Source organism: Corvus moneduloides, chromosome Z (genome assembly GCF_009650955.1).
Source record: "Corvus moneduloides isolate bCorMon1 chromosome Z, bCorMon1.pri, whole genome shotgun sequence".
Lineage (NCBI taxonomy): Eukaryota > Metazoa > Chordata > Aves > Passeriformes > Corvidae > Corvus > Corvus moneduloides.
The window spans coordinates 10,414,455-10,442,348 of NC_045511.1; the positions used below are offsets into that span (position 1 = coordinate 10,414,455).

Below are 27,894 nucleotides of genomic sequence, written 5' to 3' on the forward strand. Positions count from 1 at the left end.
GGCACGCGGGGGTCGGGCGGCCGCGTCACGCGGCGTCTGAGGGGCGGTGGCGCGGGGCTGTCGCGGTCCTGGCCGCATAACCGCGCCGAGCCGCCCGGAGCTGGCTGCTGCCGGGAGGCGAAGGTCGGGGCTGGCGAGCAGACGTGCTGAAACGTGTGTGTTGGACGTGGGACAAACGCCGTAGCACGTAGGTGGTGTCCTCTTCGTTATTGTTACTACTTAAAATGCGTGATAAAGCAGCGAGGTGTCGGAATGGCAGATGCAGTACGAGAACAGAAAATCGGGAGCTGTGTCAACTTTGGACATTAGGAGGAATTTCTTCACAGAAAGGGTGATTAGATGTTGGAAGGGGCTGTCCGGGGAGGTGGTGGAGTCGCCGTCCCTGGACGTGTTTAAGAAAAGGCTGGACGTGGCACTCTGTGCCATGGTCTGGTTGTCGTGGTGATGTTCGGTCAGAGGCTGGACTCGATGATCTCAGCGGTCTTTTCCAACTTAATCGATTCTGTGCTTCTGTAATTCTATGGCTGTTAAAATAATATATGGCTGGATGAAGAGCACATGGGGTTGGAGAGGCAGTTCCAGAGGACAGCCAGCCAGGTTGCCCATTGCCTCCATATACTCTCTTCACATGATCCCGCGTATGTTGTCTTACTTCACACGATCTGCGGGTTCCATGTACAAGTTAGGCATATTTTGGTTTGGTTTTTAAAAAATTTTCTTAAGTCTCTGTAGCTGCTCGTGCAAACTACATGTTGCTGGATGTGTCACAGAGCCTCCAGACTTGTAAATGATGATTTAGCAAGTAAAGTTAAGCACTGAAAACGTGAGAGTTACTCTGGGAGTAATTAATAGGATACTCTACTACTAAATGTTCATTCCTGTGCTTTTAAATAAGTCTGTGTGAAATCTGTAGAGCTTTAGACCTACAGATTATACCTGTGCTTTATGTTTTGGGCTCGATCACCATTGACTCTTCTAACAACATGCCTCATCAGTATGGTAGCGATCAGAATAATTGCAGCTATTAACAATTAATTACCCTTTAAAAGCTAGAACCAGCCCTCTCCTTTTTTCTTATTAGAAATATCTTACCAGCATTAAAAAAAAAAATAAGGCATGTAAACGTATCTGTGTTCTGAATAGTGACAAGGCTACAGTGTGTGATTTCTTGGCACCAGGCACTGAAGGTGTGTGTGTAGTTGGTTCTGAACTAAGTTTAAGACACTTAGGACAAAGCAGGTATCTCCTAGTGGCTGCCTAGAAGTGTTCATAATTGTATTTGGTGAAAGTCTTAATCCAGTCATTGGGTGCTTAGGATAGGTCCTTCTAGTTTGGAGATCTCAGGGGTTCTGCTGTTTGGTCTCAGAGACTTGAAGTAATTAACAGGACTTCATCTACTCAGGCCAAAACATTCTAAGCATAATGTTAAATAGTCTAAAGGGGTGTACTGTTGTAGGTAGTATTCAAGGATTGTCATTTTGGAATTAACTACCTGATTATTTTTCTTAGTTTTGTTTTAGGTGTCTACACCAGGGAGGAGAAATTCGGTTCCCAACCATACATAACTGCGTTAATGCAAACTTAAGTAGTGCATCTGAAAGACAAATATGGATTTGGGATCACATTCCACTCTGAATGGTAAGTAGTTGCCAAACAGTCATTAAATTAAGATAATATAGAATGTTTGCTTAGTGAAAAGAATTTACATTTATGTCCAAAGGTGAAAACTTGTTCAATAATTTGAGGCATTCAGTTCCCCTTAGGTGTGTACCTTAAAGAATGAGATTTGGTAACTTGAAAGATAGGCATATTCAAAAGTGATCCCAGTATATAATGATGGAAAATTTCAGCTTTCATCTTCACATTAATGTAAGCTTTTCATTCTCCTCCTGGTAAGGCAAAGTCTACAGATGTGGACAGAGGTCACAATATAAGCATTAAAACTGGAGCTGAAATAACACAAGAACACTGAATATTTTTAGTGTAGAAATTTAGTAGCTAATTTGTGATCTTTAAAGAATTGGCAATACTGCTTAAATTAGTTTCAACAATGGTTTACACAAGTGACATATTACAATTTTTTTTTTTAAGACTCATTCAAAAACATCCTGCATTGGCTCTCATTCCAGTTGCAGAGCATAGATTTATTAGTTTATCATTCTGTATTTGCAGAAAGGGTTGCCTAGGAACAGTTTCCCATGGGCCTCATTAATTTTAACTTGTGACACCTTAAATGTCTGGCCACCTTTTCATCTCACCAAAAATCAGTCCAGTTCATGCCTTGGGGAAGTAACAAATATCTTATACCCTGCTCCTCCCCTGTTAATAATTGAAAATGGTAACATGTAATAATAAACCCAATAGGAACATGACTTCTAAAGGCAACATTTTACAATTCAATTGGATTGTTTTTAAAATACAGGACAGCACTATTCTGATTTTTTTTTAATAATATTTTATACATTCTTGCCTATTTTTTTCACCCCTTTGTGAGTGGTGAACAGAATTTGACCCAATGCCACACAATCTTTTGATTTTGTCTGTGGCAGGAACAAGTGGCAAGGTCAGCACAAACCAGACTGCTCAGGGAGACAAAATATAAACTCCCTCAGCAGGATCAGCTGAAGTGTATTTGGGGTACCCCAGATCACACTTGTCCTCCTCATCTTGAAAGCTGATTATGATACAGAGTTTGCAAAACATGTAGAGCAAGACTTAGGACTGAAATTGAAGAAGAATGGACCAATTAAATTGTAAATGGACATGTGAGTTGAGTCATTTACAGTTAATGTGGTAATATTAGGAAAGATGCATTACATGGACCATGTTCTTCAGGTGGTTCCTATTGGCCTGGAAGGTAGTTGTCAAACATTAAATCAGAATAGCATTTGTTATCATGTGTAAATTATACATGAAAATATATTGTTATGAACAAACACATTTATATTAAGTAGCCCTAACCATACAATAATATGGTCACGTTGGAGACTTAACTTTATTGGGTTAAATTTAGAATTTCGCCTGCTGCTTTTCTATCCCTTTCTGGTGGAAACAGCTGTGTATGCACAGCGTGGCGTGAGACCTGTGGCTGCAGGTCTCTCATTGCAGCTGAAGCCTCGGCCCTGTCACGGTCACCTCGCCCCGCTCGTTACCGTGGAGATGCAGTCGCAGGCAATGCAGTGCCTCTGGAAACGCCGCTTCCAGGCTGCCGCGGGCTCGGGGCGGGCGCGGCTATCGCGGCGCTGCGCGGGGGTGAAACCGAAAGTGCGGGGCCGGGGCGGGCCCGCGCTCCGCCCGCCCCCCGCGGGCTGCCCGCCCCGCTCCGCTCCGCTCCTCCCTCCCATGAGCGCCCGAGCCGCCCGGCCTCAGCATGTCGGAGAGTTTCGACCGAGCGCCGGGTGCCGCCCGGGGCCGCGGGTGCGGCGCGCTGGAGAGCGGCGGCGGGACCCGCCCCGGGGGCAGCGCGTCCCGCGGCTCGGGCTCGGAGCAGCAGCACCAGCCGGGCGGCCTCTTCCCGCAGCAGGAGCCATTGCGGCCTCCGAAGACGGCGCCGCTGGGCACCGGGATGGCAGGTACGGGCTGCTCTCCCCGCTCTTTCTTTTCCCGAGGCACCTGCGCCGCTCCCCGCGGCGCCGCGGGGGCACCGGCACCTGGCCTCTGGAGCGCTGTACTTACTCCCGGGGATGCGATGCGGGCACCGCGCTGAGGCCGGGTCAGCGTGGTGAGCCCGGGGGGCCGGGGGACACCTGGGTGTCTAGGGAAGGGTAAGAGGAAGAAAACCAAAGAGAATCATGTGACGCACTGTGCAGTCGTTCACCACCTGCTGACCGATGCCCAGCAACAACTGACAGCTCCTGGCCAACTCCCCCCCCAGTTTATATACTGAACATCACTTTCAATGGTATGGATTATCCCTTTGGCCAATTCGGGTCAGCTGTAACAGTCTTTGCTGCCTCCCTGCTTCTTGTGCATCTGCTCACCATCAGAGCATGGGAAATGCAAAGTTCTTGCTTTAGAGTAAACACGACTTAGCAATAGCAAAAACAGCAGCTTGTTATCAACGCTAGTCTCATACTGAATCCAAAACATAGTGCCGTACCAGCTAGCAAGAAGAAAATTAACTCTGTCCCAGCTGAAACCAGGATACTGGGTTATGAACCTGGACCAGGTAAAGGTGTGATGTTGTATTGCAGCTGCTTGCAATACTCTCTGTCCTTTCCGTCCTTTTGTGCCCCCACATCTGAGTGTACTTTTTATCCATCTGTTAATCTGACTGCAGATGGTCTCAGCCTTCCCCCTACTGAAGAACTCCAGACTATTTGTAAAAATATAAACCCAACCCAGCAGTAACACAAAGCACTGTTTGTTCGTCAGGTAGGTATCAGGTTCTGTTTTCAGTAAACTTATGAGCTAGTCTGTAAAGAGAGGTTTGGAAAATAGTGTTTTAAAAATGCTTCAATTGCATGGTTTGGCAAATGATATATAAAAACAGCAATAGCCAAGTGTCCTTGAGCATTTTGTTGAAAGTAAGTCTTGGTAAAAATCAGTGATGTCTGTCATTTATTGACCTTCCAACTGTATCTTGTATTTGTATCTAAAATCAATGAAAAATCACAGGATAATCAAATGTGCTATAAGCAGATTTACTAGTTTCTTAGGTTAACTCTTAGAAAACATGTTTTCTTGGGAATGAAGAGAGGCTTTTTTCCCTTTTACTGTTTTTTTTGTCACCTGCACATGAACACTGTTTACTGTCTATCATATAGAAGGACATCTAGATTGTGGTCAAATGAATATCCAAACCTGAGAATAAACAATAAAACCTGTGTATTTAAAGTAAGGCTGTTTATTTAAAGGAAGTATATTTATAGTAAAACCATACTTGAAGTAAAAAAAAAAATAAACAAAACCACATATTCTGTGCTTATTCAGTGTGAATACATACTAATTGAGTGATTTCTAAGACAAGCTGTTAACAAAAATTTTTCAGAACACCTGCAAAAGACGGAAATTCCATCTGGATCACAAGATAAACTCCCAGTTCCTGATTCTGGACCAGAAAAGGCTGAACCTCAGTTAGCTGTGGATCCTGTAGCAACATCAAACTTGTCTGTTAAAGCACCTGAATTTTACCCACCAGGATACAACCAGAACTTCAATCAGAATTTCACAGTGAGTGTTTTAACGTCTTTCCTTAGTATGTGCCAATTTACTTGTATTTAAATTAATAATGTTGTCTTTAGATCTTTTATGTCAGATAATTTGAATTCTGTATTTGCTGATGATAACCTCCAAAGTTGCAGCCAGGATATTAAGTGGTAATGCATGAATATTATGGTGGATGTGAGAGCCTCTAGTATGGGATATTTTGCCAAAGCTTGCTGCGGATAACCACATTCCTTGTTGACTGCACCAAGCATTGGTTGCATCCAGTATGAGAGTAAGCTGCTTTTTGATGACTACCTCTGTTGTAGTTACATCTACACTGCATTTTAAGTGAAAGCCTAGCTGTACTTTTATGCAAAAGTCACAGGGCTTTGAAGAAAGCGTGGGAGAAAGCTTGAACTTTAGCTTTTCTGAGCACAGGCTTTGCCTTTCCTGAATTTCCTGCACCACAAGGTACCAATCATCATGACTGCCTGAGCTAGTGTACCATCATGTCTTCTAATTCCTTCAGTGGTTTTGTATCACCAAAGGGCAAAAAAAGTATTAGACTCATTCCTAGCAGTTACCTACCCACACACCTAATGAGAAATGTATCTCTAGCCAGACTCATCTCTGATCAATCTGTAGATGCATCATGTAACAAAAGTTGGTACTTCTATTTTCTACTCCATTGTATTCCATGTTACTGCTTTAGTAATTCTACTTCAGGGAAGATCTGTGTGAATTCTTGGAATATCCTTTTGTTATGTAAGCAGTAAAACTCTGGTACTATATCTAAATAGGTGGGAACTTTTACAAGTGCAATGAAGTGATAAACAGTGCTGCTGAATCAAATAGATTTTTAATTGCTTGTAGAAACATATTTCATTTGAGTGCTAAATATGGTGGTTTGGTGTTTTGAAATCTTTTCCTCACCAGTAAAATTCATGTTACCTGATCGTTACCAGCTTTGCCTGTTTACTGAATATAATTACTCTCCTGATAATACAAGCCCACTGCCAATATCCAACTGTTATAATGCCGGTGTGAACGCGTTTTTTTTGGTGAATGGATAATCTAGAGGAAAAATAACTACTTTGCCCCAGTACTGGTTACATGTTTTCTATAAATAAAGTGTTTCAGTTTCAAGACCAAAAAAAAAAAAAAACAAAAACACACAAAAAAAAAAAAACCCAAACAACCTTTCAAATAGCATACACAGTGCACTCTTGAAACTGCAAAGTTTCAATGCCAACAATGTTGCTTTTCATCTATTTTGTAAAAACTCGGGAGCATGTGGGAGTTCCTGGTTGCTATGTTGTTGGAATATGCTATGAATGTGACTCATCTATTAATAAAAATACCTCTGAAACTGTTAGCAAAACATGTTGCAGGGACTTTAATCTAATCAGAATATGATAGGCATAAAACAGCTGTATTTTTTCTTTCATCCTTCACTATTACAAAATCTGTTGGGTTTTTTACTTCAGTAACTGAAGAAATTTTATAAACTGGGCTCACTTGCAATAAAAATAAGAAATTTAGCACACTTTACAGTTACACTGATTTTGACCATGAGTTTTAAAATTTGAATCAAAACAAAGCTAGAGAAACTTCTTTTTTACTTAAAATTAGTGCTTTTTAGCTTTCATTTATAAAGGCCCCTGCATTTTTAGATCTGAAATCTTGTATTTCTAGTACATGGTTGTTTTGCAATAGAAAAAAACATTTATTTTTTTAGAAATAGTGTTGATTTCTTGTTTGATTGTGCACTATTATAATTACTGTGTCTGTCCATATAACATTTGATATTGGGTCAGTTACTTTCCAGTCTTTCCAGTTTTTGATACTCAAAACTATCAATTACTCATGAAGATGGTTTAAGGGGTACAGAATACACGATTTACTAGAATTTTCAGAAAAACTTTACCAGCACTTTGAAGAAAGGCAACAGTGGGATTCTCTGTTTGCATACAGAGTCCAACGCATGGGAACTTGTAGATGTCTGCAGCAGAACTAGTGACTAGATGTAGGTTTGGATTTGACATCAGACTTGTTCCTTGGCATGGCTCTGTGTATAACATGGCTGTCATTCCATCAGATGGGCATAATGACGTTCTTACTTCATAGTTTTAGGGGTGAGATTTTTGTTACTTTAGGATTCCACAATCTTTCCCTCCTGCTTTTTTCTTTTTTAACTTCAGTAATTTCCATCAGAAGCCAAGCATGAGAGTGCCACTTAACCTCATTCAGCATGCATGGGTGGTTTTGTATATTCAACAGTCTTTTTGTACTTGAGTTTGCAATAACTTTATTGGAAACTTGTTGAGTTCATATAACTGAAAGGAAAAAAAGCTTGTTCCTAAGAAGTCTGAAGAAAAATCAAATAAATGTTATAATATTAGTGACTAAGTTCATAAGTGGAAATGTGTATTTGCTAGATGTAGGAAAATGGTAATCAGTACACATACAGAAGCTGAGTCTTAAGAGTAGATTTGGCTCAAGAATCTTTTCTATAGACTTTCTGTTTTATCTTTATGTAAATCAGAGGAGTTAGTACCTATTTAGCCTTCTACTCATGTCTGTAAGCTCATGAACTGACACATAATAAAAGAGAGGCAAATCTATAAACTTTTCATCAGTTACTCTTTTGTTGTGAACAATCCAGGATCCCATCCTATAGCTATCAAAGATTAGAGAGAAGGATTGGAGTGGTGGCTTGATGGACAAATTATTGAAATTAGCAGAAAATTTCTAGTTGACTTTTGTGGCTGTAAATTATAACTTTGTAGTGATGTGTAATCTTACAGGCTTCTGTTAGCCAGCTCCTCTTGAAAAATAACAGCCATTTGCTTTGTTTTCCTTGAGTTGATACACTACATGGTTCTACCTTTATGTTAAATCCTAAAATCTGACAATGAGCAATGCAAGTACGTTGTGTCTAGAGGCTGTTGGGCTAAATTTAGTTAGTTTTTAAAGTATCAGGTATAAATAATTTTTTAAAAGTTGTATATTTCTGAATTCCTAAAGTACTCATTTTTCTCTCCCATTTGTTCAGATGCCTATCACAGTCACTGAAACCTATACTTCTTTTGAAGTTGCATATTTAGTACAGGCAGATGAATATGGTACAGTTTAGTTCTCTGTGTTTAGCATCGTAATTACAAACTGGAAGTAAGAGTATACAATAGGGACACCAGTGTACCAAATGGTATTGGAATCCCTTACAAAACAAGAATGTTCTCCAAGATTGGATTCTTGCCAAGGGACTATGAGAGGAAGATACCTTCCTCTCTGCTGAAGGAGGATCTTGTAACGATCTCATGGCTGTCAGAAAGAGCAGCTTCTTTTACTAGCTACAGCAATTGCATGCTCTGCAGCCTGGCTGGAGAGTTTTGAGACAGGTTGTTTGGAGAGATGCTAGTTCAGCTCTATTTGATTAAGCTGCAGTAGCCGCACAGTAGTGTAATAGTTCTATGAAACAAACTAGTTTTAAGTTCATTGTACAGAACTCTTATGGGGCTATTTGAAATTGCTTCATAAATGTTGGTTTCCTTTAGTGAAGCAGAGTATTTAGCAAGTCATACATAGGCCTTTACTTTTTGGGTTTACAAGCTCCAAGCCATTACAATCATAGAAAATCTTAGGTTAGAAAGAACCTCTGAAGTGCTGGTGCTCCAATCCTCAGGTTGTCAAAGGCTTTAGGTAGTAACAATTTGCCTGTATTTCAATAAACCCATATGTTTTTTCCTATTCTGGTAGGCAACATTAAGTTATTTAGCCTTTAGTATTATTAACTGGCAAATCTTCTACTTAATTAAATATCATATGAAATCTTTCTTAGATGTGTGCCCCACCTCACTAGCGTAAGTATATAACCTTATGACATGTCTGAATGCTTTTGGAAAGTTTGCTTTTTTTACCCACACATTCTTCACAAGTCATGAAATTAATATCAGGATGTGATTTTCAACAATGTGTGTCTTTTTCATAGTTCATACCCAGCTAAAAAATTTTCACAGATCCATGTTGCTTCACAGTAGAGGAGAGACAGGCAGTAATGTAAGACAAAGTAATGAAAAATCCCTGTTAAGGAAGTAGAAGGGGGAGAGGGAGAATATACTTATAAACCTTGTTGATATATTAATGTACACTAAGTAAAGAAAAAGTTCTTTATCATTTTAGCTCAGCTTTATTATGGACATCCTTTAAACACTTTTAAATGGTAGAACAGTTGAGAATGCTGATTTTCTGTATATCACTCTTATGTCTTGAATTGCTTATTGTAAGTAACTTTTTAAGAAGTGCTTCTTCAGGCTCCTTCTTGCTTTTCTGAAATCTGAGAGGTGCTTTTCACAATCTTCTGTGTAGCGTGACAAAGTGAATTATTTGTACTGTGTTGCTAGTGGTGGCATCACAAAGTATGCTGCTTTCTTTGCTATTCCCTTCATATACCAGCATTATAATCATCTGGAAGAGTATTGACTTTAAATACTCTTACATACATTCATTTCTGAATGGACAAAATCAGTGTTCTTCTGTTCCATTGGTGGGAGCATAAATATTGATAAAATGATATTGGGTAGCCCCTCCTCTCTTTAGAGAGCAAGTGTGTTATCTGGTTTTAAACCTCAGTAGCTGCAAATTAATTCCATTTGAATGGTTTCATTTTATGCCTTGTAATCTTTCATCTTTTGCCAAGAGATGCAAATACACTGACTTTAAAATACCATTTTTTCTGATTATACTTTTTACATGGGAACAATACTATGTATTTATTGTATTTCTTTAATTACTCCCCCTTCTGCATGTTTTGGAAGCACTATACACACTATCTAAGTGCAAAATACCTTGTTTCAAATTTTCCATGCTTTTTCTTCTATGGTTCATGAAGCTACAAGTACAGTTAATGTCCACACCAGGAATGAGTGTTGAGCCTCAGATTGGTAGTTCTACTCCTAACAGATAAACTTACTTTGTTTGTTAGTTAATCTTGCACCCAACTTGGGAAGCTGATTTCTTTTTAATCCATCTTTTTATGTATTTTCCTGGGAGACCCTACTGTCTATAAAAATACATTACCTGGTTCTTAAGGTGATTGGCCTACAGGAGGTTTCTGAGGTCTGCACTCCAGGAGGTGTCGAGGTCTATGCTCTGTAAAAATGTTGAATGAACCTTGTGATAAAGATCACTATCAAGTATGCAGAGACTCAAAACCAAGGGCTGTATGGTTATTTCTGGAGACAGTAAGTGTAACAATTATTCAAGGTTGTATTAAGTATTCGGTATTTTCTTTCACTTCTGTAGGATTCTTCCTTTGAAAACAGATGTGATGGCTATCTGACTCTGGCAGAATATGTACAAGACTTCCTAAATCACCTCACTGAGCAGCCAGGTTGTTTTGACACTGAAATAGAGCAGTTTGCTGAAACACTGAATGGCTGGGTCATTGCAGATGAAGCTTTACAAGAACTTGTTGAACTCATCTACCAGCAGGTAGTGTATTCTGTCTTATAAGATGTACATTATGCCTCTGTTACCCAGTGTCCAAGACAGGCATTCCAGTATTTGTTACATAATTGTATCAATGTAGTATTGTAATGATTTGAATTTTTTTTCCTTTTGGACTGAAATATACAGGGAAGGATTTTGCTCAAGAAATTGAAATGGTAGCTCAGATTTAGGATACCTGAACTGTATACATTTTCCCAGTTTGCTCTATTTCCTTTGTTGTGTGTTTGTATCTCCTGGGAAACATACTACGGCTGAAATTACGGCACTTAATTAAAAGAAGTTGTATTTTAATTTCTGTATTTATATAGTAAAGATTGAAGAAACTTAAGCAATGTTGTACATTTTTATTCTCTTGTGCAAAAAAAAAAAATTCTTCTTAGTCCGAAGATACTCTTAATTCCTTGGTATTTAAAAAAATTAAATCCATACCTGCTGTACACACTACGCTTTGGGAAATGCTTATTTATTGACACGCTTTTTTCTTTATTTGAAATATAATTATTTCAGAACAGCATAATTGGAGAAAAGGAAAGTTCCTCTAAGGGTAACTTGGTCCAGTCCCATTGATGGCCATGGAAATGAGGACAGAGACCTTGAGCTGAACTCTGTACTAATTGGGGGAGCCATTGGAAAGAACAGCTTAATGTGTTGCTTAGCGAATGAGCTGTTGTTACTGTCTTTTGGGCTCACTGCAGAGAATGAAGCCATACTTCTGGCTTGTTCTTTATTATGTTGGGTGTCTCACCCTTATATGGATTTGTTGCTTTCAGGTTTTACCTTGAATGCAGACTTTTATTCAAGTGCAGATACCTGCAGATTATTTTAATCTGGTATATGTAGAAGTGGAATGGCTGGTTGGGCATTGTACAGAACTGTAGAGTCTCAGGTTTCTCATTATGATACAGAATTAATGCAAATTTAATTGAGACCAGTTAGTGAGACTGATAATCACCTGTGCTGCATTTGGCAGCATCGTTTTCCCATCCTTTATTTGAACCTATGGAAGATAGTTTAGAAAAGATTAAAATATTCCATATAGCTTTACTGGAAGAAAAAAAGAGGACTTTATGCTATTTGTAACTTCCTGTATTTTAAAATCATTGAGTCTCATTTAATAGACGTCTTTAATATTGCTTCTTCCGTTCTGCCTCCCTTTTAAAAACAAGTTCAGCATTAGGGTTTACTGTGCCTTCCTCAACTGAGAAGCTCAGTGTTAGTCTGAAATTACGTAAAAAGTAAAACCTAATGCCAAAAAGCTATGCTAGTATCCAAAAGCACCTCATTTTAGATCTGTTGTATATCAAGCTGGCATAGTGTTTAAGCAAAGCCAACTACGCTTATTATCCTTCTGTCTTGAGCAGAGACTCAAGTATTTGTCTCCTGGCTTTTCACAAAACAATTAAAATTGCTGAAATTTATAAGCATCTGCTTCAGCGATGTAAATTTGACCCAACTAAGCAGATTTACAGATGCTACGTTTGTGAAGGAAAAATACTAAAATGAGGTAAACCCACATCCTGCAGGGTCTTCCCTTCACCTCATGCCAGGTATCTTAGCCTGTCTCTAAATATTAATTACATACTTCCTCCTATTCTTATTTCTGTCTGAACAGAGTGAAGTGCGAGTTCTTTTGTCTTCCAAAAGTTGGACACTGACTTGATAGTTTAAGAACCCTGACTGTTACCTACTTAATGCAGTGGATTGTTCCTGTCAGAGCAACTGCAGTTTCTCAAGCTATGTCTTGGTAGATTATCCTTCATGCTTAGATTGTGACTTTTTTGAATTGGAGATAAAGTGGCATTACCAGCAATAATAGTTCCGAGAATATGATTTTGCAATGTGATTGGTTACTAGGAAGACACAGGGTAGAATTCTTTTTGTCTGTGTGTGCTATGCCAGTTTATAACACCTAAAATTTAATTATTTCAATGTTTGATGCAACCACAAGTACAGACCAACTAATAAGGATGATAATATTTTAAAAATACAGATGAGGTTTGAATAATTTGTGTAGGTGTTTGAGTGCTAAGGTTTTGGTTTGCTGGAGGTTTGTTGGGTTGGGGTTTTTTTTGTTAGGAAAGAGTATTAAAAAGGGGTACCTTATAAAAATGGGGTACCTTTTCTGGTCAGAGCAACTGATTGAACCAAAGCACCAAAGTCTTGTTAGGTATTTCACATGCCTCTTACTGGAAAGTGAATTCCATTTGTCTATCTTAATTACTTAAACTTGTTTCATCTTCCAAAGACACTTCATTTTTTTTCCAGTAACTTTATGCACATAGTAGAATTACACTAAGCGTATATTTTTCTCTACCTGTAAGAGGTAGAGAAAAGCAAGACGTTTTTTCAAACATGTTGGAACAGTTCAAACATGCAAACATATATATAGCTCTGATAGATGACCAAGATGTAAAAGAAATATTCAGAGATGATAAAGCCAAAGGAGAAGTTTACTGAGTTCTTAGTATCCTCATTTTCTTTTGGGCAGAGCTGGTGAAGTTATTTGCAGCAGAAACTTTTCACTGCAACTGCATCTGAGAAATAATCTGAAATTCAGGCATTGTTAGAAGAGACTTAAAAATGGGTGAACAATAATAAATTTAAATTTTGAATTATCAGATTAAAACAATATTTTTTACACAATAGTGTTCTTACCACCTTTTTTTAGATGAGAAAGGTGTAGTTTTTCAGCAATAACAGGACTTGTTTTGGGATAAAAAGGATCCATCAAGAGCCATTAACTGTAATTGTATAGTCTTACTCTCTGATTCAGAAGTTTGCTCTTCTGCGGATTGCTGGAGCATGTATGGGAGAAAGAATTTCTCTTTACTTGCCATGTTCTTACGCTCTTTCCTTGGATATTAACCATGGCCCAAAAGAGATTCTGGAATAAATAGCTCATAGACCGAAACAAGACAACTTTTTATGGTGTTGTTTGAATGTACTCATTGCTCCTTGAGAGAGTAATTATTCTTGAAAAAGTGTCTTAATGTCCACTGCTGATTTTTTTGTAAAGCAGTTTGTAACTGACATTGGGACACTCTTTGGTTGTAGGTCATAGTGCAGAAGTAGAGTTACATGAAGATACGTGGCATAATGGTGATTGTTTTCTTAGAGCCACAAAATCACAGTATAATGAGCTTTTAAGTGCTGAAATGCATATAGCAAAATGTTGATGCAATATAAAAGTGAACATGGCTAAGAGTGATTATTAGTCATTAATTTTCTGCTCAAGTTGTCTGATCAACATACAGATTTCAAAAAAGCTTTTAAAAATGTTTCCTGATAAAACTAATAGGCTATAAATAATTCATTTTTCCATTTTTATTTTGGAAGGCCACATCTGTCCCAAACTTTTCGTACATGGGAGCACGATTGTGTAACTATCTGTCTCACCATCTAACCATTAGTCCGCAAAGTGGGAACTTCCGACAGTTGCTACTTCAAAGGTCAGTATCAGTCACTTTAAGCCTGTTACTCTCCTCAGTTACATCTTTCTGGTTTGTTTGTTAACTCTTCCTGTTGCATACAAAGAAATACATATTTAAAATAGTAGTATAGGTTGAGGAGTATTGAAGCACAGGTACATGCTGAGTATTGAACACAAACATTTTAAAATATTTTAGTATTTTTAAATATGAAAATAGGACTCCATTCAAAGTTCAGCAGGCTCTTTTGTACTGAGTACATTAGACTGATCCCAAAAAATAGTGCAAATTGGAAAGCTAGTCTACTTTAAAAGTATACTAAATGCACATATATGTACTGTCCTTGTCCTTTGACTCTTGCCAGTACTTAACTTCATTGTGGTTTTTTTCTTTAACACTTTTTTTTTGCCTGGAGTTGCTGTGCAAGGTTTATTCACTGATTGGCTAACTGACTTTGTGTCTATGAAACAGCCGTATAAAATCCAGAAGTATAAATTTCTTCAGTTTCTGGTTACTGCAGGTTTCTGGGGACCTTAGTTTGATAATGATTACACTTTGTAGTTGACAAAAATGCAACATTTTTTAAATTGTTATATTTCCTTTCAAATATTACTCCATGACATTTGAAGGACTATTGTAGTTGGACACTTCAGAATTCTTTAGAAATTGTGCTTTTGTTTTTTCTTTAAAGACATCTGGCTTTCTAACCTTCAGGTTTGTCTCTTATTTTAAAAGTTTTTACTTAGTCTGGCAATGTTTGGGAGCAAAAGCATGATAAACTTCTATGGTAATGCATTCCAGTGGTCTTTTATCATGAGTGGAATGTTATGGTTTAACCTGGCTGGTAGCTAAACAGCTTGCAGCCCCTCACTCGCTTCCCCCACCCTCTCAATGAGATAGGCAAGAGAATTGGGGGCAGAAAAGGTAGAATTCATGGGTTGAGGTATTTTATTAGGATAGAAAAGGATGGGAATATAACAATGGTAAAAGAATTAGCATATACAAAACAAGGGACACACCGTGCAATTGCTCACCACCCACAATGCCCAGACAGTTCCGGAGCAGCGGCCCCCAGCCAGCTTTCTCCCTGGTTTATATGCTGAGCATGAGGCCGCATGGGAGGAATAGCCATCTGGTCAGTTGGGGTCACCTGTCCTGACTCTGTCTCCCCTCATCTTCTTGTGCCACCCCAGCCTCCTTGATGGTGGGGTGGAGTGAGAAGCAGAAGAGTCCTTGATGTAGCGCAAACACTGCAAAGCAACAGCTAAAACAAGGGCATGCAGAAGCTGAAAATGCTCATTTTTCTCTTGGGTTTGTTTTTCTTTTTTTGGTTTTGGTTTTTTTCCTTTCAAAGTTATTGCTTTTGATATTTTTAACTATCTGTTACTTGAACATGTAAGGAAATCCCTGTGGATACAAAAATGCTGCTAGCAAGGAATTTCTTGCTATTTTCTAAGTCCGTGAGAGACTTTTCTCTCTCACAGAAGAGGTAGCAGAGTTATGTAAACAACCAAACACCTGCAACCTTGAGAAGCCTTGTTTATGGTACAGTAGAAAAATATTTTGACAATGGATGTTTTAGGATTTTAGCCAATCACCCCCAAGGGGTAGCTGATCCTTTGTCCAATTAGACTATGAAGAAAAAAGTCTATAAAAGAGTTTGTAAAATAATTAAATAAATCAATCTTGCTGCACAATTCCTGCCTGCTGGATCTTCTCTCCTCCTCCTCCCTATGGCTGCGGGACATGGTAATATTTTACGGCGTTAATAAATCCCTGTTAATGCTGGATTTTCTGGTTCTTGGATTTGAAGCAAACCCAATCGGTAACAATAATGTTAGCACCCTGAAGCCATGAATTTAAAGTTGCTTAGATTTTATTTGCTAATACGAGTGAAATTGTGAGTGGTCAGGGTATAGGCAGATAAACAACCTAACAAGGTGACTACAGAGAGATCATCTTCTGTTTATCAACAAAGTTTCTACCTGAAATGTTGTATTTCAGCTCTTTAGATTTTTCAGGTTCTCCACTATTTCTCAATCTTGAAGAATTGAGAATACATTAGAATTTGTCTGGGTTTCATTTTATCTCAAATATTTTTTTAATTTTGTTTTTGTACTGTTATGTAAACTTATGTATTTTTGGCACAGTTGCTAAATACTAGAAAGATTACTTCACTGCCATGGTATGTTAATCCTATCTATTTGTATTTATATTTAAATTACAGAATCATAGAATTATTTGGGTTGGAAAGGACCTTAAGGATCATCTTGTTCCAAACCCCTCTGCCATGGGCAGTGACACCTTCTGCTAGACCAGGCTGCTCAAAGTCCCTTCCAGCCTGGCCTTAAACACTTACAGGGATGGGGCATCCACGGTTTCTCTGGGCAATCTGTCTTGGTGCCTCACCACCCTCACAGTAAAGAATTTCCTCCTAATATCTAGTCTAAACCTGTCCTCTGTTAGCTTGATGTCATTTCCTCTTGTCCCATCATTACATGCCCATGCGAAAAGTCCCTCTCCAGCTCTCTTGTGGGCCCCTTTTAGGTACTGGAAAATGCTATAAGGTGTCAGCAATGCCTTCTCTTCTCCCAGCTAAGCAATCCCAGCTCTCTCAGCCTGTGCCCGTAAGAGAGATGCTCAGGCCCCGTGGTCAACTTAGCAGCCTCCTCTGGTCCCACTCAATATGTCTGTGTCCTCCCTGTTCAGAGGACCCCAGAGCTGGATGCAATGCTCCAGGTGGGGTATCACCAGAGCGGAGCAGAGGGGCAGAATTCCCTCCCTCACCTGCTGCCTACGCTGCTCCGGATGCAGGATGCAACTGGCTTTCTGGGATTCAAGCATGCACTATCACATTGGCCTTCTCATCACTCAGCACCCCAAGTCCTTCTTGCCAGGACTGTTCTCAATCACTTCCCTGCCCAAGCTGTTCTTAATGCTTGGGATTGCCCTGACCCATGTGCAGAACCTTACTCTTGGCCTCGCTGAAGTTCATGAATTGCACAGGGCCACCTCTCAAGCCTGTCAGGGTCCCTCTTGTGTTCCATCCCTTCCCTCTAGAGTGTCACTTAACACCACTCAGCTGGATGTCATGAATTATGTATCACTTATCATTTAACATGGCAAGATAAAGAATTTATCAAATAGGTGTAAAGGCATCTAAGACAATGTGGTAAGCACTCTGAAGAGGGGAACATGGCTGTTTCATTTCTGTGGGCATTGGGTGCCTGTGTTACTATTGCACATCCTGAACCCATATTCTATTGTATAAATTGTGTAACTGTATTAATTTCTACATGTTCCAAGTTGTTCTATTTAATTTTGCTGCATCAGGTATCTCAGTGCTTAGAGATGTAATAATGTAATCATATGTATTCATCTAAAAGGATGCAAATCCACTGTTTCTTTATGAAGGCCTCTCATTTCCTTCACAGATCATACATCCCAGCATTCAGCATGTAACAGCTTTCATGCAGTTCATAAGTTCTCAGCATTCCTTTAAATGAGTAGCATGTTACATATGTTGGAATGGCTACAGATTATATAATTTTGTTTTAATTTTTACAGGTGTCGGACGGAGTATGAAAACAGAGATGAAGCTACCAAAGGGGATGAGACTACTAGAAAACAATTTCATGCCTTTGTGCTGTTCTTAGCTGAACTTTATCTTAACCTAGAGGTAAGAAGAAAGCTGCATGTCACATGGATCTTCATTAATTTTTTGTTGTGTGTAGGTAAACACTGAAATGGACTATAATTTGAGGTGTTCTTCTAAAGGCAGAAGGCAGTAAATAAAAGAACTTTAGAATAGTTTCATTACAATGTGTATATCCAAGAAACATGTAAACAAGGAAGGAGAAGATCATTAGAAGTGTATAAAAATTAAAGTGTAAGAATTTTTGGGAAGAACCAACCATAAACATCTTCGAAATTAAGCTTTTGGTATTTTCTTTTTACTGGCAAAAACCCCAGATGGATATACTTAACCAATATATTGAATGTTACTAAATGCCTAGCAGAAGCAGACCAGGATCAATAACCCATGTAATTCAGTATTCAGGCACTAATAAGAGGTGTTAACAAACCCTTGAGGCAGATGTGAAAACACTCAAAATGAGGAATTAAAAGTGCAGACCTTTAAAGATATTTCTTCTGATGGTTGAGTCATTGGCTTATGCATGAAGTATGCAATCTTGTATTTAAATTTGTTTTCTATGTCTGTGATATGTACAAAAATGTGTAAAAAATTTCTTTGATTATTTTGCCTGTGCTTTCACCAAGTTCACTTCCTGCTGCAGTGTAGTTAAAAATATACATTAAACTTGATTATTTCAATGATTTAAGCAAACGCTCTAAAAATGTTCTGCTGGTATGAGTAAAATCCTTCTCTGACTCTTCCATTTCTGGACCATAAGTGGTCCTTGAAATCTACTTTTCACTTGCTAGAAGAAAAAGGGAAGATTTTCAAAGACTTTGGAGCAGGGGGAGTTGTCCATTTGTGGAGTATGCCATATTCTTTGGAGTATTCCATTTGTTTTGAAACTATTTCCTATAACTTTTTAAATATATAAACACTGCCTTCTGGAAGCAAGCTACTGCTGCTGTAGAGAATATGTAATGCAGTATGGAAAAGAGCGTGGGGTTCTGGTAATTTGGTATTTTTTGGACCATTAGGCTGGCATTTGGTTGCTTTTCTTAGCAATTTTTTAGCAGAGAAACAAAATGCTAGACATTGCATTGTTATGTCAGAATTGAAAGGACATTACTCAGAGTAAGTTTTCCGATGATACTGAGCTGTGTGGTGCAGTCAATGTGCTGGAGGGAAGGGATGCCACCCAGAGGGACCAAGAGAGGCTTGGGAGATGGGACCATGTAAACAAGGCCAAGTGCAAGATACTTCATTGGGCCAGGCACAAGTACAGGCTGGGTGGAGAATTAATCAGGAGCAGCTCTGCTGAGAAGGACTTTAGGTGTTGGTGGATGAGGACTTCAACATGACCTGCATCAGAAGAGGTATGGCCAGCAGATTGAGGTAGGTGATGATCTAGATGATGGTTAAGGTCTCTTCCAACCCAAACCATTCTATAAAAGTCTGTGTTCTAAAATGGTTACAGTATTTGGCATGTTCTTCCCACCACAGAGATCACCTATGTTGATCACAAACCAAATCATACAGCATTCAAGAGAGAGCATGTGCCTAAATTAATTTCTAAAACTCAAGTAATTTAAATGTTGGGGGGTTTTATATATGTGTTTTCAGATCAAAGGAACAAAGGGACAGGTTACACGGGCAGAAATTCTTCAAGAAGGTCTTCGGGAATTACTGAATTCACTCTTCTCTAATCCTGTGGACAGTAATTTGATATGTGCAGTGAAACTGCTGAAGGTGAGATAGTAGTTTTAAAACAAAAAAATAATCAAGTTTTTAAAACTTTCTAGCTTTGGGAATAGCAGGGTAAACTGCAAATGAGGAAGTATTTATAGGGGTTTATGCATTACAGCATTAGCAGAGCAAACTACTTTTTTTTTCCTTAGTACCATCAGGAAATTGAGCCTGTACAAAAAGTAACAAGGTGCTCTAAAAATAAATTGAAGGCCATTTATGTAGAAACGAGCAATAGAACTTAAGTTCAGGTGCAAAGGAGTAAATGCTTCCTCTAGATCTTATTTTGCTGCTTCTTGTGTGGGAGAAAACTAACCAGCCTGAACGAATTGTGAGATCTTAGGTATGTTCTGTGTTCTGAAGGATGCTTGGCCATTAGGGTCCACCATTTTTTGTGGAAAAGGTCCTTAATATCAGTTATTTCATTCTGTATTATATGTGTCATTACTGTTGTAGAAATATATAGATTTCTCTTTCGTGTCAAAAATAAACCTCTTAGCTCTTAACCCATGCCTTTTCTTGTAAAATGGTTGGCTTCTATGTAGGAGAAACTCTTACCTTCACTAGGTATCATTGTACTCATGGTTGGGAAAACAGTCTAAATTAGGAATGAAGGTTAAGTGCTAAACAGTATTTTTCTGAAGATTTTTGGTTGGATTGTTTGTTTTTCCTCATTCTTTACCCTTCCTCATACTCCACTACTTCTCAGACTCTTCTATCTTGAATGTAATTTCTCACAGCTGCTTTTGATATGATAAACAGAGAGTAGGGAAGAGAGATTTTTGTAATTTAAAACCTTCATTTGAAGTTTGGATGTTTAAAGAGATTGCTTCACAGCAAGTGTGCAGTTGTGCTCAATACGAGTGTGCAGTCAGTCGTTATGTTGGGAGTGCTTCCCTGAGGTAAGGCCCACTGACGAACCTTTTTAAGCTGCAATACACAAATCAGGAAGCTTTACAGTGCAGCATGCTGAAGAAAACCAGTAATCTAAATTGTTTTATAACACACCCATTTAAAAGGTGTTTCAGAACAAAGAGACTTTTAGTTTTGTTCATGCAAGTGTTTTCTGATGTCTTACAGTAACTACAAGTGTTGAGTATATATGTAGCTAGACTGGGCTACCTCATGAAACCTTGGTTTCACCACCAAAGCAATAAATGTCTCAATTTATCTTTAATACAGTGATAGATACAGTTTTTTCACCTGTTTGCTGTGCAATATGTTTATTTTTAATTAATCTTGATGCTACTACCTAATTATCTAGGGTTACTTGCTTTTATCTTGGGATTTTATCTCTTTGTATCATCAGGTGCCATTCCAAGTATTTTTGATCATGTAATATTTATGCTGAGGAGATTGCTATTAGTGGCAAACTTAATTTTTTTTTTCTGATTTAACTCCTCCTGTGCAATTATTGGGCACTGAAGTACCTATTCTTGTAGTCAGAGGCTTTCATCCATAGCCGTTCCAGACTGACTGCTGCTAAAGCTTTCTGGGCAGCAGCTTTAGCCTGGTAGATTTTTATGTAATAAAGTTCAGGTTGGCTTGGTCAGATAATTCTAGTCTCCTTTATGTATACCGAGATGGGATTCTCTGGCGTGTGTGGTGCTAGCCAAGTTGACTGAAGTGTTTCTAAAGTTTAATAAAGTATTTGCTGTTGTCATGTAAACTGGTGGAATCAGCTGCAAAAATAAGACTTAAAGGAAATAAAGGAGGATAGTACGTACTAAAATCAAGTAAGATCTGACCAATGTCACTGAAGAATGGTTTCAAAATCATATTTCAAGACTAAAACCAAGTGGCTGTGAACTTCTAGGTAGCATAAACATTGGACACAGAGCTCCTATGCTGTCTGTAGTTTAAAATAAACTATTTATGAGGTCTATTAATATGTTTAGCAACGAGATACAGGCAGCCGGGAGCTTCAGCCATCAGGTAGTCCAAGTGTCATGAATTGTTACAGAATCTCTTCAGCTGACTGTTTATTAAGAATTTCTAATTTTCTTTAAAAAAAAGCCAAACTAATCCTTTGTCTTTAGTTGACAGGCTCAGTTTTAGAAGATGCCTGGAAAGAAAAAGGGAAGAATGATATGGAGGAAATTATTCAGAGAATTGAAAATGTTGTGTTGGATGCAAACTGTAGCAGGTGAGAAGATAAATTAATGTGCAGTATTTCGTTTATATGAAAAAGAACACCTTGAAAAATCTTCAACAGTAATGAACAGGTCCAAAAAATTATCTTAAAAATTTATATTTATGAAAAGTATTGTGATGTGTGGGTCATTTTCTACATAAAAATAAATGGTTTTCAGTTGAAGAGTAATGTAGATATTTTGGTAGTTGAGTTGGTTTTGTTTTGGGGTGGGTTTATTGTATTTTAGTTTTTAATAGAGTTTCAAGTTCCACTTTTTTTTTCTTTTCCTATTAGGTCTTGAAATCCTCTGTAAGTGCTTTAGGCTCTTAAAGCAAGTATGTACAAAGAGACAGTGGGGCAATATCTCATAGTTTATACTTTTAATTTTGAATTGAACAGGATTAAATACATACAAACAGTACTAAATAAGTAGCAGTATTAAATACATACAAATTACTACAAATGTAAAGGCAAAATGAAATATACTATGTGGTTTGGTTTTTGTTTGGTTTTTTTTTTCTGGAGAGCACACCTTTTTGGCAAGGTCTTAGCTTCAATCTGGAAAAGAACGAGTGGTTGACTAATGTATTAGTAATGTATTAGTGGTTGACTAATAACCTGTGTGCATGAGGTTATCTGATTCTGCTGTGCTTTATCCTCAGCTTCTTGCAAACTTACTAAAAACCTGTAGAGGGTTCAGACCCTGATCTCTTGCCATATGGAGGGAGGCCAAGAGTAGCTCATAACATCTGTGGGTTGTGATTGAGCTGCCCCCAAGGAGGATGAGGACATTTTTGCTTCAGGAACCAAAACTGATGGCACAAGCTGAGGCTTCAAAGATACAGAACAACAAACTAATTTTGTTGCCTTTTCACTGATCCTAAAATCATGAACCAGACACACTTAAAAGGGGTTACTTTTATAAGGATCCTTATGTGCACAACTCACCAGGTGGAAAAGCACCAACGATGCAAACCCAGCATAGCACGTATACAATTTTTATATGTTTAGCAAATTAGCATAACTGACAAGCATCCCCAATTAGAGACATAAGTGCTGAGGTGCAACCCTTTCTGAATTCCCCTTTCCTCCCCCCCTCCCTTAGATAGGAACTAAACTTTGCTTATGAAAATGTGTGTGGGAGAGCTGGTTTCAGCCTTGGCTTCCCAGAGAACCTAACCTTGGACCCCGAGCCTGGAGCCACTGAGGAATTTTTTTTGTCTTTCTGTCTAACAGAGTAGGTAAAATGCTAGCTATGAATACTAGAATAGGCTACAGAGCTACAAATACATGTGTAAAGAATACAGAGAACATATAAAAGAAAAAAAAAGGCAAAAAAAAATTCAGCATCATTTTCAGCTGGGAAAATTTTATGAAAAAATAAAAAAAAAGAAATTAAAATTTTATTTTTTAATTATTCTTTAATTATACTCTTCTCCATAGACTAGCTTAAAAGAAGAAGGGATTTTCTCTTATTTTAGGGACAAAATCGGTGTTGGTATCTAATGTACTGGAGACATTACTTCTTACTTTTGACTACCGCATTTCAGCAGGATGAAGAAGACTGAAGTCAGGAGCATAGAATAGGAAATTAAATTAAAATTTGAAGATCATCTTCCTTTTTTCCCCCAGTATTATCCTTTTATCAAAAACAGATTTGTTCTTTAACTTGTACTGCAAGGTTTGGTATCTCAATAAAAGCTATAGCAATTTCCTTTTTCATATGAGCTTCTTACTTAACAGCAGAGAAAGGAAAAAGGGTGAATATCTCATAATGGACACTTAAAGCATCTAGACTTGCAGTTGTAGAATTGAATTGAAAACTCTCTGTGCACTGGACAGATAGGACACACTGGACACAAATTTTGTCCTTGAACTTATTTTTTTGGACAGATTTAACTGCCTTGTATTTGTGCAATAAGAGAAGTCCAATTTCTTGCTTGGCACAAAACACTCTAACTTTTGTAGTGCTTCTCTATTTCAGAGATGTGAAACACATGCTTCTGAAGCTAGTAGAACTGCGATCTAGTAACTGGGGTAGAGTTCATGGAACAACTCCACACACAGAAGCTACCCCTGAAAATGACCCAAACTATTTTATGGTAAGAATATATGGACATTTCAGTTCCTTACTTTCATGTGAATTTAGTTTGATTCATAGACAATCGCATTACTCAAAACTACAAACATCTGTCTCTCTGAACACATATAACTTTCTGTATGACTTTATTTTTAGAATGAACCAACATTTTACACTTCTGATGGTGTTCCTTTCACTGCAGCAGACCCAGGTATGGCACAAGTTTAGCTTACCTGTCTTCTCAATCTTCTTTAAAAAGTTGTAATCAAGTTTACAGTCTGTTGAAGAACATAAAATGTTATTCTTCAAGAATCTAAAACCTATGCAACTTAAAAGACAAAATTCTGCCTGAATTCCTGGTTTGGTGGAGCACATGATTTATTCTGTGTTAAAAGAAGGTAGATGTTTGAAATGGAGAATGTGCGTTTGAGTTCATAAAGGTCAGAAGAATTTATTCAGTAGTCCACAGCATTTCATCTTTCCAAAAAGCCAGAAATACTCAAGTCTGTTGTTTGTCCACTGTTAGTAACAAAATCAAATCAAAATCCTTCGTTTCTTTATCTGTAGTCTGAGCACAACATGGCATAGCATCATTTGAAGTAAAGACATCTGTCACTACCTTTACAGTTCTGTGGGAAGTTAAGCATCATTCCTAGAGATCCATTCATGTCCTGAGAAAATGTTGTAGGAGGAGCTTTTCCTGTTAATATGTTTCCTGCAGTTTATGGTTTTGTTAACTGGCTAATTTTCAAACTTTATAGTTTTCTGTTAATTTAGAAGACTAGTCATATATCTACTCAGTCTCATTTTTACTTTGCCAGATTATCAAGAAAAATACCAAGAGCTGCTTGAAAGAGAGGATTTGTTTCCATATTATGAAGAAAATGGAGCAGATCTGTCAGGACATGGAGAGCTGTATGTTTTCTTTTTTAGTGATTTTTTTTTTTAATAATAGTTATTTTTACTGTGATGCTGTGATAGTACAGGCTTAGGATTCCAATCTTGACAAAAATGAAACTAAATAATGTAATTGTTATTTAGTTCTACAGTGGATGTATTTGTCTGGGTATAAAATGGATTTTAATCACACAAGTTTGAAACCTATTTCATATTTGTTCTATTGAGTATGATAATTACATTTCAGATGTTTATGCACATGTACAAACATACTTCTGCATTTAAAAAAAAAAAATTTGCAAGCAAAGTGAAGTGCCAGGCCTTCAAGTGTTTGTAGTGAGGCAATCTAAATTCATTTGACTGATGTGCATGAACATCCCAGCGAGACATGATTACTGAATTTCCAGTGTCTTTCAAAGGGAGGAAGTGTTAACTCTCTCTCCTCAGCCTAAGTAGCATTCCCTTCAATTAGAGGGCCATTCAGTATTCCTGTTGAGCAAGAAAAGCAAGCTAATGGTAAAGGTGGAAGCAGTAGATGAGACTATAATCTGACTTTTTGGCACTGGTTTATAAGAAAGAAATATGCAAAATAAGAAGAAACATGGTCTAAAGTAAATTGCTCTGAGCTTTACACTCACAAAGGAGGACTTTCAGATCATGATTTGACACACAAGAACATTTGCAGTGTTGTTTTTATGTGTGGTAACACAGCAGGCCTGTATCAGTATTTTTGTTAGTAAATTAGAAAACTTTCAGGTTGTACCTAGCTGAGGGGAATGTCAAGAACTTTGGAAGATATATTAGAGATGCCATCAGAAATCAACAAGCTCATACTGAAGGGGAAAAAAAGACCCATGTGAACCTCTGCTTAGTAGGAAAAATGCAAACTGAAGACAGACAGCAGTTAAAAAACACAGCAAATCTGAAAACTACATGTAAAACACTCTAAGTCAACCTTCAAGCAAGGTGACTATAACCTTCTTTGTTGAAGGCTTAAGAAAAGCTTAGACAAATGTCTGCTGATTTGCTGTCAGCTATTTCTCATGACTGACGGACACCAGGGAGGAGGGTTCTGTGTGAGGGCTCTTTCTTCTGAAGGCTACACTTCTACAAGGAACAAATGAGATAAATACGTAGACTGATTACTCAATGCACAACACTTTTAAACAAAAAAACTTTTCTTACACATTTTCTATGGCCTTCTTTTGCATACCAGCAAACAGGAATGCAGGGTTTCTATATTAATGTATTCTGTCTTTGAACTAGGATGCTAACCAATCAAAATTACACTAATATGTTGGTAATTTTTTTTTCCGGTAAATGGATCAGTACAGATGCATTATTAAATTTTGGGAAGCTTGGATTGCATGATTGCATTTTCTGTCATCTTGGAAACTATTTCTGTGTTTTAAACTGGGCAGCATAAGATGATCTAAAAAAGGTGGCAAACACTGTAGGTATTTGTACGTCTGTGCTGCTTTGAGGTTTCTGTTTATTTGTTTTCCTAGTATCCATTATTTTTTTCCCTTTAATTCCCTTTAAGAAAATATCATAAATAACTGTCATTTATAAAGCTTTGTTTTTTTGTTTGACATCTACACAGATCTGTTGGTTCTGAAAATCTGCATGTAAACCTAACACATTTGGTGATTTTTTTTTTCCTCAGGTATTTTGATGAGATTGATGATGAGATGGATCCAGAAATTGAAGAAGCATATGAAAAATTCTGTCTAGAATCAGAACATAAGAGAAAACAGTGAGATGTTACATATTAATGTTAGTTTATTTAACCACTTTAGATATGGTTAGAGTGCAGGGGGACACAAAACATTTGTACCAAAATGAGGAACTTCAGTTTCTCCAAGTACTAAAGTTACACAATTTCCATTTTGTTTAACAGAATCTGCCAAAAATTGTAAACTTATGCCCTGTAACTTAAAATGTTGTGTATATATCATAGTTTATTTTATGAAAAATGTTTTTTGAACACTGTTTTGGCTGCAATAAAAATTATTTAAAAATTATAATCGAAATTAAAATTTAATGGGGAACTGTCCCATAAAACTTCCCTTGAGGAAGAAAGGGAAAGAATAATCATCTGAATTTGCTTGCTTGTTTGCTTTAGTATATATTGGGATTTACTCATCCTATTTACCATATACAATATATCTTGCATTTACTTTCTCCACTTCCCCCCCAAGAAGAGTATGATCCAAATAAGAAAGAAATTTTTTTTTTGTCTGTAGATCACAATCATGAAAAGTGGCTTGTGGAAGTTCTGTGTATGAGTTTTTGTTTTGTTCATTCCCTTTTTCTTCTTCTTTCAAAATACACATTGGTGAGGTCTGGGCTTTTCTTTTTTCTTGGAATAAATATGTCACATGTTGATATGTGAAAAAGCAAGCAGTATTTTGGAAGTGAGGTGCTTACAAGATCTTTGGTTCAGATAAGCTTATTTTCAAATCTACAAGAAAAAGCTATTCTGTAATTTGTTGTGTTCTTTAAGGCAATAGTAATATAGTTATGTTCTAAACCATGCTTCTCAAGAGTATGTGCAGTGCTTTTTTTTATTTTGCTTTTTTTTCTAGTAATGTATCTAATATGTCTTACCTTTCGCAACCCTTGTAACTTTCTTTTATTCTTCTAATTTTATATAGTTTGATTTAGTTTTGTAGTTGGAGTAAACTCATAAATTTCATTAATGTTAACATTCTGGAGCAAACTGCTCTTTTTTTGACTCCATATAATCATGTTAGTTTTCCTAGGGTACTCCATTGTTGTTGTTGCCAAACGCAGTTGAATTGTTTCCTGTTACCTGTTGCTGGTTAGACTTGAGTAGAAATCCTTACCAAAAACAAACGCAAGTATTTCCCAACAGTTAGCTACTCTAAAGTACACGCATTGTAAATATGCATGTAAATAATTCTGATAATATTTCACTGTTCTTTTTTTGGTTAAATAAGTTGTGCATCTGCTAATAGAGTGAGCAGTGACTGTTTTCTGGATGTTTATTTAACACACTTATTTAGGTTGGAGTTTTGGAAAATAAAATTTAACTAGCTTTATTTCCTTTGGTATAATATCACTACCTTGTCTTCTTGCTTTAAAACAAAAATGATTTTTTGCCTTCTTTTATCTCTCCTTCACTGAGCACTCCTTTCTCTTCTTCAAAGCACACAGTTGCAGAGACTATTATCTTTCAATTCTTGCTGGAAAAATAAAATGTATCAAAATGCAATATGTTCATAAAGACTATTTTAGCATTTCAAAGTCTTTAGACTAAAATCCAGAAACTAGAAATGTGAAAACTAGA

The 27,894-nt window shown here is 37.5% G+C and overlaps 1 protein-coding gene across 3 annotated transcripts; it reads left to right on the forward strand.

Moving 5' to 3' along the window:
* On the forward strand, window positions 1-27,711 carry PAIP1 (poly(A) binding protein interacting protein 1). 3 transcript variants are annotated; one of them, XM_032097575.1, is made up of 12 exons: window positions 1-187; window positions 1,510-1,638; window positions 4,991-5,172; window positions 10,453-10,641; window positions 13,996-14,108; window positions 17,655-17,766; window positions 19,348-19,473; window positions 21,510-21,616; window positions 23,589-23,706; window positions 23,841-23,895; window positions 24,506-24,599; window positions 26,248-27,658. In XM_032097575.1, exons 2-12 carry the CDS (start codon window positions 1,608-1,610, stop codon window positions 26,339-26,341), a joined length of 1,221 nt encoding a protein of 406 aa, XP_031953466.1. In that variant the 5' UTR covers window positions 1-187; window positions 1,510-1,607; the 3' UTR covers window positions 26,342-27,658. The 3 variants fall into 3 exon arrangements, with proteins under 3 accessions (XP_031953466.1, XP_031953467.1, XP_031953465.1); XM_032097576.1 differs by having other exon boundaries at window positions 35-191; XM_032097574.1 differs by lacking the exons at window positions 1-187; window positions 1,510-1,638 and adding an exon at window positions 3,356-3,572 and having other exon boundaries at window positions 26,248-27,711.
* The last annotated feature ends 183 nt before the right edge of the window (window positions 27,712-27,894 follow it).

Bases quoted from the DNA above. Each gene is read 5' to 3' on its own strand.
- PAIP1 (XM_032097574.1), top strand. From the start codon at position 3,371: ATGTCGGAGAGTTTCGACCGAGCGCCGGGTGCCGCCCGGGGCCGCGGG. The intron at 10,642-13,995 runs GTAGTGTATTCT...TTATTTTGGAAG, and splicing joins TTGAACTCATCTACCAGCAG to GCCACATCTGTCCCAAACTT. The intron at 23,896-24,505 runs GTATGGCACAAG...TTACTTTGCCAG, and splicing joins TTTCACTGCAGCAGACCCAG to ATTATCAAGAAAAATACCAA.